At 38.0% G+C, this 17,004-nt stretch overlaps 1 protein-coding gene across 8 annotated transcripts in view; it reads left to right on the top strand.

Annotated features, from left to right (window-relative positions):
• CPPED1 (calcineurin like phosphoesterase domain containing 1) overlaps positions 1–17,004 on the top strand; it is a 52,585-nt gene that overhangs the window by 17,965 nt on the left and 17,616 nt on the right. For 4 of the 8 annotated variants that reach the window (XM_083800760.1, XM_083800759.1, XM_083800764.1 and 1 more), the window contains exon 3: positions 12,006–12,428. In XM_083800760.1, coding sequence (XP_083656886.1) covers positions 12,006–12,428 — 423 coding nt within the window. Of the gene's footprint in view, positions 1–137; positions 284–785; positions 860–4,639; positions 4,731–12,005; positions 12,429–12,947; positions 13,174–13,438; positions 13,647–17,004 lie in introns of those variants that run through there. The other 4 variants (XM_083800762.1, XM_083800763.1, XM_083800765.1 and 1 more) reach the window with 3 other exon arrangements.

The following is a 17,004-nucleotide window of genomic DNA, read 5'->3' as shown; positions in this document are numbered from 1 at the left end:
TCATGTGCCTATATATATATTTGCATATATTCTTCCATTCACATATATGTGGATATACATTTCAAATCCTTAACAGGGCAAGTATTATAAATGTGATACACTGCAGAAAAAATGGCATAAACTGATACTTTTTTCAGATGCAAACTAGTTACCCCTTAATGAACAGAAGCTGGTTGGGGAGAATTAAACAGAAGCTTTCAAGTGTGAACAAAGCTGCTCTGGTCTGCATGGTGCAGGAAGAGGAAACACAGGGTTGTTACCAAACATGACATGGCATGGAAAGGTATGCAAGGAGATGTTGTCTAGTATCAACAGTTTGACTGCTCTTCAGCAAAGCAAACTGTATAATACTTAAAAATGTCTACAGAGCTAAAACTGGGTAGACCCAGTTTCTGAACTTACTTTTGTACGACTTAGGTTTTTATTTAATCCACCAATGCCAACCAAAGCCTGAATTGCCAGATAATTCTCTGTGATAGAGTTAGAACACAGAGTTGGTCAGCATTTTGGTACCGTAAAGCATGATGAAATGTAGATTTTTATATAAGTTTGTTTTGTAAATGGAACAAGTTAAATCATCTGATTAATTTTTTTAATCAGCTGTACAGAGCTGCAGTCATTCAGTAATATTTTCTTATTGCTCCTTGGTGTGTTTGCTGTCTGTGTCTCCTCTCTGTTGAGCTGCAGTTACGACTTGTAAGATCTTCCAGGATTGTGTCTGTTACATATTTTCTTTTTTTCTTCTTCTTTTTCTGTGTGGTCTGATGTTTATTTGGGGCTGTGAGCGCACACAAAAAAAAAAAAGTGCCAGAGGAACTTCCAGGGAGAAAACAGAAGTACACATATGGAACTTGATGGGGTAAGGTTGCAGCTAAATGAGATCAAATTTTACAGTATGAATGTCTAAATTCTACTTGAGGCAGCTACATTTTTTTCCCATATCTTGCTGTAAAATTTAAATGTGCTAAAAAGAATAGCAATGTAGCAACAATTGCTGTTTAACCCACCAGCAATCCATGCTGAGGCAACACAGAAGATTAGTCTTAAATTTGTAATAGAACTTCTGGCACTGTCAGAAGGAGGGAACAACTGTCTTGATGGAGGAAGAGATTTTTGATGTGCACCAGTCATCTTCAGAGGGATGGGACCTTTAGGAACAGCCTTCCGTAGCCTGGTCCATAGGTGCATTACAGCCAGGTGCAGGTGTACGTTGGCCAGGATCAATGTGAAACCCATACTCCTTTGGGAATGCCAGTTCATACTTTCCTGTTACCTCCCAGGTTTTTTAAGGAGGATATTAATTATCCTAGGTAATTACAGACTGGCCGCATGTAGGTGGGTGTAGTTGCCATTGCTACACACAGGCCACTAGCCTTTTGCTAGTGTGCTTTATGATGGCTTCACGAGACCACAATCCTGGCCTACCAGGCTCGTTACCAGCTTGTTGTAGGAACTGGCTGTGTACTGGTGTGCCAGGCTCCCCACTCTCTGCCTGCTGCTTCCAGGGTCCCCAACGCTTCTAGGGCCATCTCACCAGCCAACCAGTCCCCCCCCCAGTGCATACAATGCTGTGAGCATGTGTGCATGTTTATTCCCCTCAAATTCTGCACATTTTTGCTCCACTGTCACTCTAACTCCCCAATAAAGCCTTAGTGCTTAGCAACTCAATCTGACTAATTACAATTTTGGGCAGCGCTATGTGCTTTATGTGAAAAGCAAGTAAAACTGCCAGCTACATGTGTCCTTAAAATTATGTACTCCATTCTGTAATCCTGTCTTCCATACAAACAGTGTTTTTTTCCATATAATAATAGAGGCAATGATATGCACTAAGTTTTCCAAGAGCAGGTGCCAAATGTTAGGATTCTGAGTTCAAATTTAGGCAGCAATTAAGGGACATGATTTTCAAATCAGCATTTCTCCATTTGACTTCTGCTTGACAATTTGATGATCAGGACACAAGACGAGCTGGGCGTACTGGCTTTTATACAATCAGTACCTCTTATAAGCTCTGACACGTACGCTGGAGAGAGTGAAGTTATTTACGTTCAGAATAGACAGCTTCAGAGCTGAGGAGCATCAGAGCTGATGGCTCTGTTGTCCAGACAGCGGTATGGCTTCATTTCTGGTTATAATCACTGTAACGTTTTAAGGCATTCCCACTCCTGAGAGAATTACTAACTTGAGCCGCTTTCCAGGGCCCAGATGTGATGTGTGACTGCTGCAGTTCAGAATATTCCAGTCTTCTGTTTCTGTTAAATATTGAGTCCCTGAATACGTCTTCCTCCAAAACTCTAGTTTTTATAGATAATAAATTTTAAAGCATAGGCTGCAAACCTCCACCTTAGAGGGTAACTCTAAGAAAACTCTTCAACTTATTCAGTTTTCTAAACCAAGAGGAAAGTACATACCATAAATGGTCCTGGTCAAAGCATTTTCTTTAAAACCAAGATAAAGGCACCTCACTATTGTAAATACTTGAGTTTCTCTTACTTCAAAAGCAGCCTTGGGCTTGACCAGGAAAGATTAGTGAATTTTTGGCTTCGGTAAGGGCTGAAGCTTAGTGCATTACAGGCAGTTCTGCCTGATTTTGGTTTGGAGCCAATAAAAAGGGGTCGTTGAGATAATACTGAGTTTCATAACTTTTGTTATATTTAATAAAGTCTGCAGTCATTTGCATATGAATGTTCATCCTTCTCTTTAGCAAACATTTCGCATGCATTTAATGTACAAACTTGTAAATTTTTCTGTTGATTTCCTGACATCCCTTCCAGGAGGCAGAGTGCTGCACTCGTCCTTTGTTATATCAGATACAAACCATCTTGGTCACATTTCAATAACCGAGTTGTTGGAGATTTGGAGCTCTTTGCTGCTGGTGGCTTTTGTGCACAAGACGTGATAAGAATGCAAGGCTGAAATCTGTATGCAAATGCACAAACTGCCATTTATATGTTTGTGAACTGAATAAATTACAGGGAAAGTCAGGTCCCATACAAGTTCTTAATGTTATATAGAGCGAATTAGCAAGACATCATACAAAGGAAGAAATGCCTGATAATGCTTAATATCTTCCTCAAAAAGTGATTTTTTCTGTAGTAAATCTGGCTGTGAACTGCTTTTGTTATTGCTTTTAAACTACCATTAAATAACCCATTTTGCTAAAACAAAGGAACAATAACTTAAAAAAAAAAAAACTCACCAGATAACTTTAAGCTGCTCTGCCTGCCCTCAAGGGAAGCATGTATATAAGGAGATAATTAAAATTAAGCCTTTATAAAATAAAAATACAGTAATTCTTAAATGATTTCCCTTCCTCATGTAGAAGGCGAGAGCACGAATGCTGATGTTTGATTTGTTCATATAACAAACACAGAGCTAATTAAAAGAAAAAAAAAGTCTACAGAAATAATGCTTAAAATATCGCTCCAGCTTTAAAAATGACTGTAGGCATGTCACCTTTGCTATATTTGTCTTTTTTTTCCTCCCTTTTCGGAACTGGCTGCTTGGTTTACTAACAAAAGCAAGTTTGTGTGTGGTTTGATTTTTTATTTTTTTTTCAAAACTCCCATCAGCCTGGCACAGCTGGGGAGGAGGCAGCTGTGTTCAGCTCTGCCACATGCGGCTTCAGCAAAATTGTCAGCTAAATCCCAATTCCTGAATCTTTGTCAGTGGAGATTTATAATAGAGCACGAAGTAGAAAAGGCACAGATTGACTTTTCAAGTGCAAGGTAGAAGCAGTGGAGTTGAAATGTTTATACTGAAGAAGTTATAGGTTAAAATTTTATTTGTTGAATATTCAGTAATTTTTTTATCAATACATCATTGATCACTGTTGTGGTATTTTTTTCTGCACTGTCATCTGAAATGACATGAGCAGTGTTTTTAAGCGTGATCTAATTTTCTGACAGTAGCGTAGCATACACTAAGTTAACTCATTGCATCCATTTGTCTCGCTGTTGCAGCCTATTGATAACTTTGATATGCTGGGTGTGATGGAGCCCAACCAAAAGGATTCTCAGCTATTTTCTTCTCCAAACCTGTATCCACACGTCAATTAGTAACGTAACCCAGTTTCTTAACTGGGTGGGTCCTACAGTATATGTCAAACATCCAATAGTACCGATTTCAAGAAATGTCACTATGGTTGCATAAATAAACATTTTATAGTAATTATCTGTTTCTAGTAAAACCTAATGGAGCATTCAAAGCCTCCAAGCTGCTTAGTGTGAAATTTAATTTGCTGTAATCAGCCCAAGAGCAGGGAAGCATGAGATATTCTCTGTGCATGGAGAATATCTGCTCAACAATATGATTTACTCTCATACTGCAAACATACCATAGTCAGAAGAAAGTGTTTAACTTGAGCAAGTATATACTTATTTGTATTTTGGACCATAATCTGTGGTCTGCTCTGCAGCTGATCTGAGGAATCCTGTCAACCATAACTCTCTGAATGAGAATCTTTGAAACATGATTATTTACACAATTGTCCTAAAACATACACTCTTCCATTGTACTAGATGATATATAACATATTATATATACATATATGGAAGCATAGTTATATTTTTCTCTATGTTATAGTAAAACTTAATCTCTCAAACTCCAACTGTAATTCCTTTTCCTCCTTCTTTCTCAGCCCAGAATGTTTTCATTTAGCTTAAGAACCTTTGAAAATGCATACATGGAGTGGACATCCACAAGGAGTTATTTATTTGGCCTGTTGTATGGTAAATATATCTCTGTTTGAATCTTTGTTGCCTCTTTCTTGTTTTTCCTTGGAATTGCATGTGCTATACATAATGAGTGAGTTGCACAAAATGAGTGCTTTGGGTTGTGCAGGAATTGTCAGAGCAGATGACCACAACAGGCCTTTGAGCATAAGTGTGAGTGCTTTTTCAAAGGCGCGTCTCCAGGCTTTTCCACGCCTCTGAATTGGAAAGGATTTTGTTCTTCTTCCTTGGAAGTCAGTGGCAGAAGATTTCGCCCACGTCATTTTGACTTGATTAATCAAACTGAACAAAGCTGTCTTTTCCAAACTGCCAACTCGTACATAGTCAATGAAAAGTAACATGGTTTTAATGGGCAGGCATTGGGCTAAAGCATCCAGTTCCCGTTTGAGGCTCTTCTGCCTGTGGCACATTGCCTGCTTCTGCTGTAAGCTCTTCTCTAACACCCCATAGCAGACAGGGGTGCGGTGCAAAGACAAAAATGGCAAAGGATTATTATTTAGGTTAGGAGAGCATATTCTAAAGAAAAAACGGCTTGTTTAAGCCATTGATTCTGGCTGATATTAACCGCCTTTTTGTTATGCACTTGCTCTAGTAGCAAAGATGTATTTGTAAGGCTAGACAATGCCTCAGACATCAGGAAAAAAACATTTATTTTTAAGTAATTTTATCCACTTACTGGAAGCATTTCTCAGTTTAACAGTGTGGACAACTTCATTGGACTTAAGGGACTAGTATTTCAAAGAGTTATTTAGTCATGTTGGTAACTACTGAATATGAAGCTGTAAATATTGTGAAAGTCTCAAAAAGCTGTAGTATTTCACAGGTCATCATCTGAAGAAAGTGAAAGATTAGAATCTTGCTCTGTCTCTTAAAAGTGAAGGCTTAGTGAAGACAATTTTGTACCTTTTGTACTTTTTTTTAGTAAGTTTGTTATTCCAACTTCTGTAACATTGCAGCTTTTTTCACTGCTTGTTAGGATTTCATCAGCAGCACAAACCCAAAGGCAGTGGTGGCCTGTGCCTGATGGGACAGCTCTGAACAGCGAAGAGATGAGGAAGGATAGAAGAGCAGAATCGGGCTTAAATGAAGCATAATACTTATTTTCACAGCAGAAGGCAGAACAGTAAACTCCATGAATTAGGTTGTTAAGTGGACACCTGCATGGCTGGAGCTCAGAAAAATGTCAGCATTTGCAGCCGTTACATTTAATGTTGTTCACTGAAACCCAAGGAGAAGTTGAGGCCCTAACAGGCTGCCTCTTTCACTTCTGGGGGGTTGTCATTGCTTTAATATAATAATTGTTAATTATTAGCTAAAACCAGAGTTAAGTTTTCTTCCTGTTTCAGTGCCCAAAGATATAAAATATATCTAATTTGTGTTTTCATGCAGGGAAATTCTTTAGCGTGATCCCTTTTTGTGGCTCAGAACAGACTATTACTTGTTTCTAATGTACTGAAAAAATCAGTTGCTTACAGCTGTAGACAAATGGGTATTTCAGTTCCTGCTTTTCAGTGGGAACTAATGAGATGAGGTATTTTATAAGTTAGATCGAGCAGGCAGTTTGTCCAGGAGTGAGTATATAGTCATATTTACATGATCTTTAAGTGTGTATTAAATGGTTTTTGCATGCCATAAAAATAATGTTTTCAGGCTATTTGAAATTAGAAACAAATATGTCTAAAGAAGAGAGAGGAGACATTCTGGCTATTACAGCACGGGCTAAGCCAGAAAAACCTATTTCAGAACATGACCATGCTGGGTTTATTAAAATCGATCGGCTTATTCTTGCATGTAATAATTGGCAACGGTACAGTGTATTGCATGACTTCATTATGGCAGATGCTAGAGGGGAGAGAAAAAATAAATAAATTTAAAACAAGAAATAATGAAGGGTACAGACTGAGTAAGAGGATGGCCTGCTAGCTCTTTTCTTTCTATACCAGTGTCCTGTGTATTGTAGAACGAGCCTGTAAGATACAGTTTGATTCTGGGGATACCATTGGCTTTGGGCCTAGGTAACAAGCACAGCAGTGGGGCTGTCACTGGGGTCAGCACAGAGATGCTGCGAGGGATGCTGTAAGAGCTTAGCTGTAGCCCTGCTAAACTGGAGCTGACAGCCAGGTGTCCAAAACGGCTATGGAGATGAAAGGCAATCCCATTTTGAGCAGGAGGAGACTGCTCTGACAAAGAGAGATAGAGGCAGTGGTTAAATATGTCTCTGTGAAGGTACTTACAAAAGGAGCATGCTGTGAGTATAGCCTTGGACTCCTCTTTTGTCTTCCCTAGAAAGTTAGGGAATAATACTAGGGAAAGTCCTCTAAATGTCACGTAAAAGGAGTCGAGCAACTGCAGACAGTCATGAAAACCACAAAAGGACAAGCACCTCAAGAAAAGGAGAGCCCAAAATAATTAGACTCTGATTAGGTGATTGTGGTGCAAAGATGATACAAAGATGAACTGTAAGGCCCAGGAGAAAACACAAATCTGTCTTTTGTTTATAGCAGTCATGTGATTGTTCCCATCAAGAATTATCTGCCTTCTGGTGTCAGAGTAGCTCTTCTGATTTCATTGTAAACTACAAAAGGAATGGGTCCAATGCTTTTGTTAATTCAGTTTTCATTGGTGATGTTTTGACATTTTGTATTTTGCTTTTATCAGATATAGTTACTATTTCTATTTGATGTTTTATGTAGTGTTTTAACCTGCAATTTAGCTCTTACCTGCTCTGTGATATTCTGTCTCTTGGGTTAGATGTTAACCAGATTGCAGTTGTCATGTCAGTTCTTTTCAAAAGTGTTGCTTGCATAAAAGCTTATAGTTAAACAATTTTCTTTTTAACTTTCTTCTTTTGCTACCTGAAAATTTGCATTTTTCTTTTAAAAGGATGTGTTTGCAACTCCTCAAAGGTTTAGGACACTTGTATGATACAATGAAAGACTGAGACTGAGTAATTCCGAAATCCAGAAAACAATTATGCTACATTTTTACATTTTTTTATGTAATTTAGAGAGTAATTTTCCCCTTCTGAACAGGTGAAGTAGAAGAAAGCAGAGGCCTCTCTGGTGGCTGATAATAAGTAGGCAACAAGAGAAATATAAATGTACTTAAGACAAAACCTGCAAGTTATGCTGCTACTTCACATGCTCTCATCCCGCACCTTCTTGCCCTCCCTTAGGTTCTTCTTCATCACTGGAGCCTTCTCTGGTTCACCTGTTTTAAAAGTAGATTCAATCGATGCACCACCTTTTGGGGGGGAGATTCTCTGCCAGGTTGGTGAACTTGATAGGTTTGCAAAGGAATTCAGCAAATATGACAATGGTGTGAGGCTGGTGGGTGAGGGCTCCTAGGCAGGAGCTGGGATTTTCACATTTCATAGTCAAGAGGTTGATCAGTTGGCTGAATCTTCAGTAACTTCACCCTAAAAGTGCCTGCACTCGTCCTCAGCCGAGCAAAGGCCTTGCAGAGACTCAGAGACGCCTTAACTCAGTGGAGGCGACGTAAATATGTACAAAGTCACAGTTAGGATCCTGTTTGCCAGACTTCTAAAGCCAGTTGTTAGGTTAAACTTACTACTAGACATTTGGTTGTATTCACCCACGTTGTTTTTCCTGTAGCAAACCATGACACAGTAATAATGTCTGTGCCAAGATTTGCAAAAGAAGTAGACAAATAGGACTGTTCTGGCTCCTGAGGAAAACCAGCCCCTAAAGGAGCTTTAGAAGCAGCAGCAACATCAGCATCGCTTGTCAAGCTGCAGCACTTCTTCCCTGTGGTACGGGGCTGGTCTGTACCAAGCAGATCACTGAAGTGACTTCTCAGTGTGTCGTCAGAAAGAGAAATGTGGTATCATCGTGTCAGGTTGAGTAACTGACCTCTCTCTGGTGGTGGTCTCTGTGGATTTATGACCGATACCTTTGATTGTTCAGCAAAAGATGTCTAATTACCTCACTGGAATTTCCATCTCTTGAAAAACGGTATGAAATTGGAGGCGCAGGCTGATGCACCCACAGTTTCCACGCACCCGTGTCCTCTGGCAGAGGTGGGGTAGTACTTGGGGGTCTTTTCCTCCTAATTCATATCAGTAGATAAACAGGTGTTAGGTATTTGGAATACCTTGCAGGGTGGGAAAGTGATGATGGTGGTGGAGGTTGCTGTCAGTGAAGGCTTGTCTCGGATACAGAACTGCAGACAGCACACATTGCAGCACTGCGGTCTGGGGACAAACCGTTTCAAATTGTTTTTATAGCTAGGGCATCCAAAAAAAAATTTTTTAAACCCAACACTTTGCTATAGAGGCATGGTCTGGAATACCAAAGTAAACTGCAGCATGGATTATCAGCAAGAGGATTATTTCTTTGGCAGAATAATCTGAATTCTGCTTGTGCTGACTAAAGCCAGCTTCAGCAAAAATGCTTTAGAAGTATGTTCTTTCTTGAAATTTACTCTTCCAGTGAGTGAAGGCAGGTTGCCTTTACTCCTTAAAGCAGTGCAAGATAGAGCATTGCAAGTGTGTAGGCAAACAGCAATGTAACCTACAGCATGAAGATGCAGCGCAGCAGAGACTTTGACATTGCACCTTCATGCTCCTGTTCACATCGCTCAGCCTTCAGAAATGATAAGCTGGGAAGCTGTGGAGAATTACAGGCAACTGCACCAGCACCTTCTCTCGCTTTTGTGTTTTTTCTAAAAGCCAAACTGTCCTTTATGGGCTATTAATTTAAGTTGTTTATCTTAGGGCAAGACTGTATTTACAGAGCCTAACATAAAGACAGAATATTGTAGCTTGGGATTTAAAAATGTCACCGCACATGATGCCAGGATAAAGAGAACAGAAATGAATTTCGGTTCCATCCACCCTGACACTTCCCAAATTACTTTTTTACACTGCCTCTTGGCATTATATTTTCTTCCTATTTGCCTCCAACCAATCCTCTCTCTAAGCTAAAGAAATATATACTGGCACATAAAAATGTTCTTCGTAATCATTGGAATGATTAATTATTATAGCTAGCCCTGTCCCAAAGACTACAGAGACATTGCTCCTCCTTTTCGTACCTTTGTAGGTTTCTCTTCTTTTGAAGATGTTTTGACCTTCTACCAAGAAAAGGTCAAGCCAGAATGTAATTGTCCTGAAATAATCTTTACTTAGTATGATTTCCTAGACTCTTTGGGCAGAGACCTTGTTTTCCATTTTGAGCAATCTGTTTTCTGCAATAAAACACTGAATATGTCTCCCTGTTGCTATAGAAATAATATTGCATTAAATGAGGGAACCAGTGCCCTGCTGTCGACAAATCTAATCTAAGTGTTAGTCTCTGGAGCTTGAATTTCACCACTGGGAAGACATATACATAATTCTACAAATTATTTCTGTAACTTATGCATAAATGTCTTTATACTCTGAAACTGTTAGCTAAATTTCCCAAAGTGATAGCGTGTAGATTAGCATGGTGTAGTGTGTTTACATATCTCTTAATAGAGCCTTCCCCCTCGCCTTTTCCCCACCTCCCTCCCACATGGAATACATTTTTGTATTTATAGCTTGAAATTTCCAGCTCTTCACATGGGAAGGCAGGGAGGGGCAGGGCAAGCAGATTTCTCACTGGGCTTCCTGCCCCATGGGCAACAAAGTACGTCAGATTTATTTTTTGGTTTGTTTTACATCCAGCTCCTCCAAGTAACAGGAGACGTTATTTGCCTTGTTCATTTCTAGGAGTAATAAGGATTTTCCAGAACTGGAAGGATGGCCCAAACTGACCATGCTCCTGGTACATTAACAAGCCCTACAAACCTACCTGCCGTCCTCTACTTTCTAGATACTTTCTAGTGCCATATGGCCAGTATTTCTAAGTTACTCAGAGATTTTGCTACAATAATGTTCTGCCTGGTTCTGCAGTTAAAGATGAGTGCTGTGGATTGCCTTCCTTTGAATTGACACACCACTTATCAAATCTCGCACCTGTCTTTACGTTTAGATATATGAACATGTTGGTTTTTAGTACTTTTCTCAAACCATAAGATTCTAGTAACAGCAATAAGGTGTACGGTTTATCTATAGGGTAGAGAAAAGGAATTGAAATACTAACAACGGTTACCAAGGGTCAGTGTTCGGAAACATATTAATTGCAAGGATTTTCAAGAAATGTGGATAAAAAAAATCTTTTGTCTCCTACTTACATGACCAGAGTCCCTGTAATACATTTCTGTATATATATACATGTGTAGTTACAAAAATAGAATGTGGTCTAAAAATACATGATGATTGATTTGCATGGACTTGTACTCAAACCTATATTGTAATTCTGATTTCAGAGTTCTTGTGAAAACCCTGTTAAAATTTCTTGGTTAACAAATTCAGTTATTATTTGTGAAATAGGCCCATGTTAGATAGTATTGCAGGGCAAAATGCACTTTATAAATGTGCAATTCAATTCACAAAAAGTAGGCATATCAGTGACCTCTGTGATTAAAGATTACTCTTTAGAAAACTGAAAAATCTGTCATCATTAGAATAACTTTTTTCCAAAAAAAAATAACTTCTTTCCAAAAAATTTTTTAAATTTGTTTAGTGATTGTCAATTAATTAAACCTGCCTAGAGAAGGACAAATTTCAGAAAACCAGAAAAGTAACTGTCTGGGTATGCATATTAATGTAAAAATGAGATGAGGGAAAAACTAGCAAAGTACACAATTACCTTTCTTTGAAATTAATGCTATGCTTATTATTAAAGTGGACTCATCATATAAACAAGTCACCACAAGACACTAATTACATTTTTGCTGTTAAAGTAGTTCTTGTAATGAAAAAAAAGATTTAATTCCTTTACACTGACATAAAATATAAACCAGATTTAAAACCTGTTTTTTATCCTTGTTTAAAGCTGACTTGTACTATCCAATGTGGCTGCATTTCTTCACCAGATTGTCAGTCTATAGATGATAAGAATCGGACCCCAAAGCTTTTGGTGCAAAACACTGACTATTAGATCACCTACTGCTGCATTGTCTGTTGGTTCCTCTCCAGAGCCTCACTTAATGAAAATTTCAGAAAAGGCTGAGTACTCGATAAGCAGGAGGGAAGGGATTTTCTGGACATACCATATTAAAGTGAAGGTATAGTCTATGTTCCTGCATATTACCACGATCACAAATCTAATGCTAAATATTTCTTACTATATGTGGTATTTCCATTATCTAAAACAAACAATGAAATTAGGAAAAGATGGCATAAACAATAAAACTTTTTTGTTTGTTTGTTTGTTTGTTCTATAGGATCTCAATGGAGAAAGGACCAAGAGCGAGATTTAAAGAACATTTTGAAGAACACTGACCAGGATATCCCATTGGTATTTGTCAGTGGAAATCATGATATTGGCAATACTCCAACAAGAGAAACAATAGATAATTATTGCAAGAGCTGGGGAGATGACTACTTCAGCTTTTGGGTTGGAGGTGTTTTCTTTCTTGTGCTAAATTCTCAGTTGTACTTTGATTCTTCCAAATGCCCAGAGTTAAAGCAAGCCCAGGATGTGTGGCTTAATGAGCAGCTGGCTGTTGCTGAAAAACATAAATGCAAGCATATAATAGTATTTCAGCACATCCCTCTGTTTCTGAGAGAACCCGATGAAGACCATGATTATTTCAACTTGGAAAAATCAGTTCGTCAAGGGATAATGGAAAAGTTTCATAAAGCAGGTATTTTCTTGAATTTTCCTCTCTCTGATTTTTTTTTCCAGTTGTTAATCATTACGCTGCCAGAAAAAAATAAATTTAACTTGCGTGGTACTGTTTTCAAGGAATTTTAGATTTAGATTATAAGCCTCATTGTTACTTTTAGGGCAAAATTATCAACTGAATCTAATCATCTCTCAAATGCAGCAAAAGAAATTCAAAACTTTGAGTGAAAAGTAAAGAACTGAAAGTGAAAAACTCTTTAAAACAAATAACAAGGATTCCATTTTGCAAGTGCTGGTATATACAAGACAACCTGAATTTTTCCTACTGAAGGGATAGAAGATCAGGTATTGCCATAGGAGAAAAATACAGAATTTATTTTGCATAAAACAGAGAAACAGAATTCAGAATTACCTTGGAGGTTGTTTTCTCCCACACTGAGCCAATTTTAAACCAAGAGTGTAATGTGCTCCAGATTTATTCAGTGTTAAAAGAGTCTTGCTTTGCTAAGATCCATCCTTTGTTTATCCATCCTAATAGGGGCCATTTCTGGGATGAAGGCAGGTGGAACATGCTTTGAACGAGAATATTGTACCAAATCCCTTAGCTTTGTTTGATGAAACTTGAATGCCGTGGAGACAGATACAGTACGCAGCTACTCCTCCATGCTGTTCCCATTGTTTCCCGTTAATTGCTTTCATGTTCCTGGAGTGTGCTAGTCCCTCAGAATCTCCTGCCAGCCTACCATCACTGCATCAGAGTGTCATTTTCTCTGTATCTATAAAAGAATACGTTATTTGGATTACTGAACAATGGAAATTGCTTATGATATTGTTTGTAATTTGCCATATAATTGTTAAGCCAAAACCAGCTACTCATCCAAAACTCATCCAAAACCAGCCTAATTTCCAAGCTCTGAATCTCCTCCTGTTTCCAATCAGTAGGGCCAAAATTTACAATTATCTGAGGGCTCTCCAGGGGACTGACATATTTGCAGATTCAAGTTTTACAAGATTTTTTTTTCCCCTAAGGAGACGTGCTGAGAAGTGAGGAGACGTTACCTCGTAATATCTTAATACAAAATATAAAGATATTGGTTTTGGACATGAGGAGGATTTTGGTTAAGACTTTTGGTTTTATTGCAACAGAAGGGAGATCTTGTCTTCTTTATTTAAAGAAAAACAGCAGAATTGTATGCTTACATATGGAATGAAACTGATAAAAAGAAAGAAGAAAGAGGTAAGAAGTTAACATAAGTTGAAATATGTGTGTGTGTAAGCCAGGCACATATGTTAGTTCCATCTTGAACCATGTACCTTTTACCTTTTTTCCCTGCTTCGCTTCACGCAGGTTTTTTTTTTTAGGGTTTAGTGTTGTTGTGTTTTAAAGTGCTCAGGGCAATGGCTCTTAAGGTGTTACTCCCAAACCTTGCATAAAGTTAATAAAAATGGCAAATAGAAGGAAGCCATACAGTAAGAAAATAAACAATCACTCCATGATAAGTTGCTCATTTAACTCATGTATTTTCATCGCAAATTTGAAAAAAGAAAACCTATAGGTTTGCATACGATGACATTTTTGCTTTGACAAGATTTGCCTTACAGGTAGGAGCCTAAAATTTAATATAAAATATTTGTGCTTTTTTCTTTCTCCAACTTTTCCTATGAAAAAGAAAAACGTACCTACCTGATTATGGTCTTTTCGTCTGTTCGTTTTTGTGCTAGTGATAATATAGTGGGAAATATTTCTATTGGAAAGTTGGGCAGCTGAATGCTTATGTACTGTTGGTAAAAACACATCCTAGTCCATTAGAGAGTGTGTTAGCAGAAGGACGCTACCATGCAGGCGTATCCCAGTAAAGGAGCATTAGGGTGGAAACCAGAGCAGTTCTGTTCTAGAGTTTTCTGACATCCAGATGGCTTGCTAACATTTCACAACAGTCAGCACTGGGAATATAATTAATCAGAAGGAGAGAAGAGAAATTATGCAAAATGTTATCACTGTAACATTTATCATTGTTAAGTTATCATGCTTCTTACAGGGATATTTCAGGCTCTTTCTCCTAATGAGTATCCAGGGGGTTAATCAAAAGTCAAAACTTTTTTCAGACAACTCACACAGGCTTCAAGGGAGAGGGAACAGTGAATGGGAAGCCAGGAATACAAGACAACTCTCACAAAAAAATTCTGAACTTCTTTTTGTGCGAACATCCCATGCGTTCCTTCCCTCCATCATTTCCCACTGTGCCCCTTGCTCCCACCCAAAAATCCTCCCCAAATGGCCTGTTGTTTGATTCCTTCATGAATATGTTAATAAATTGATCTTTTCCTTGCTGTTTTAGACAACACTGAGGCAATAAGTAACATTTGCAATCCAATAATCAAATGTGCTAATTAAATGAATACAGAGAGCAAGCAGTTCAGTGTTACTCAGAGTGCTGGGAAAAATGAGCTGCATCAAAAGTTGGCTCAGAGTTTCCTTAGTAACGGGTGCATTTGGCTTCCATTTTATTATTCCTTTGAAGAACGGTCTTTGTAAGACCACAGAATGTTATCAGTAGATTACAAAGAGGCAGTTAGCATGGTAGGACATAAAATTGGCTCCTCCCAGTTCATATATTAATGGAGGATTAAAACACAGAATACTGATAATGAAACCCCAACCTACTTTGCATTTGTTGGGGTTTCTTTTGTTTTGTTTTGTGACTTGCTGTTTAAGAAGGTTAACCGCTTATAGCACATAATTGAGAAGTATGGTACAGCTTTTTATTCTGGAAAAGGCAAGGCTGCCTTTATGAGACCCCCACTATTCTCCGTCCCCTGGCCCGACACCAGCCCGTCCTTCCTTCTGCTTTCTTGTTCTCCATCTCTCCCTTTGCATCCTGGCATGATGCTGTCTTGCAGTGTTTCCAACCACTCTGAAGGATTGTTGTGCAATTACAAAAAAAAAAAAATCAGTTTAATCAATGTAATGTGCATATTCTAGGGCTTAGTTTTGGAAATGCAACGTCAGTAGATGGGCATTGTATGATAACCCAGGATCAGACCTGGAGCTATCCCAGTTTTCTTGCTTATACTTTTCATGTTCATAGCGTCAAACATGGAGCAGTAATGCATCTGGTTAGAGAGAGAGAGAGGAAAGGAAGAAAAATCTAAGGATTTCAATCCTTTCATAAACCAAGAAAGTCATATGGGTTTTTATAGAAAATAAAATGATACTGAAAGCATGGATCGTAGCATTGCACAGCTTCTTCAGAGTGAGGTATGCAACTTCAGAAAATGATTATTTTAAATCCTGAGCCCAAATCTTGTGTAGTGACTCCCTTCTGACCGCTTACATATTACAGAATGTTTTTGGTTTAAGTATCCGCTCATTACAAGCAGAGATAAAAGACTAGCTGTAGAGGCTACATCTGGTACAAAGTACTGAATTACATTTCTCACATTAAAAGTGTCCTTAACAGTTGGGCTAATTAAAGATAAAATCATGTCCTTATGATAAATATTTATAAATTGAAAATATGGCACTTGTAAATATGTATTACTACTATGCAGAGTTAAACCATACTTGTAAGCTGCATGTCTAAGAAATCTTCCGAGTCCCATTTTTTTTAAATGCATTATAAACAACCATTGTCCATCAAAAAGCAATTTCAGTGATAGTGAAAGTCAACTCAGTTGAGAACATAGGTTATCATTTAAGTGAGAATATATTTCTGAAAGCATGTTTGTGTAATGTTTAGCCCCAGTTGGTAAGGTTCTTCTCCTTTCTGTGCAGAAGCTAAGTACAGGAAAAAAAGCCTGTGTGTGAGTACTGGGGATGAGCTGAGCTAACATCCTCAGTGGTGAGGTCTGCTCTACTGCGTGAATTGCATATTCAGCTTTTAAGAATTTTATAGCAATGATATAAATAGGCTTGCTTGTAGCTTTGAAGGGAAAAAAAGGAATCCAGGTGGTGGTCTAGCCCAAAATCTGCCCTGTGTGTCATGTTTCTTTGATAAACATTAGAAATTAGTTTTTAAATAAGCAGTTTATGCAGTAGAAGACATACTTTGTCTTACAGATCTCATTCAATTATAATTTTATTAGGCTTTACAGACTTTTTCTGTGACCAGAAAAAGACGGGTATTCTTGCAGAGCTATGGACAATCTTTTGAAGACTTCTTATCCTGAGAACCATCACCAACACACTGAAATTTCTTCGGAAACTTAACACAATAAGGACCAGAATGAAGTGAAATATTTAAGCAGATGTCTGAATAGCTTTAAGACCTTTTTCAAATAAAACCTAAATTACTAGCTGTTTCTTCACCAACAAAGTTGATAAAAGAATTTGTGGTTCAGAGTGCTGTGAAGAATACAGGTGGTGTATATAGGTGAGAGACTTACAAGTCTGAGAGAGAATCACAAGATAAGAGACATAAAATAATAGAAGGAAAACCCCTGCAGCATCCGGCTTTTTTAATTAAAAAGTTCTAAATTCATCAAGATGACTTCAAAGCAATTTTTCAGGTGTGGTAGAAAGCACTTAAATTCATACATACAGGAAAAAGTAACAACCTAACTTTATTAAATGTCTTTTTGTTATTATATTTATG

This window comes from Anser anser (genome assembly GCF_964211835.1).
Source record: "Anser anser genome assembly, chromosome: 15".
NCBI classification, from domain to species: domain Eukaryota; kingdom Metazoa; phylum Chordata; class Aves; order Anseriformes; family Anatidae; genus Anser; species Anser anser.
Note: the sequence above shows the minus strand (reverse complement) of the source record. Positions and strands in the feature narration are given on the sequence as shown.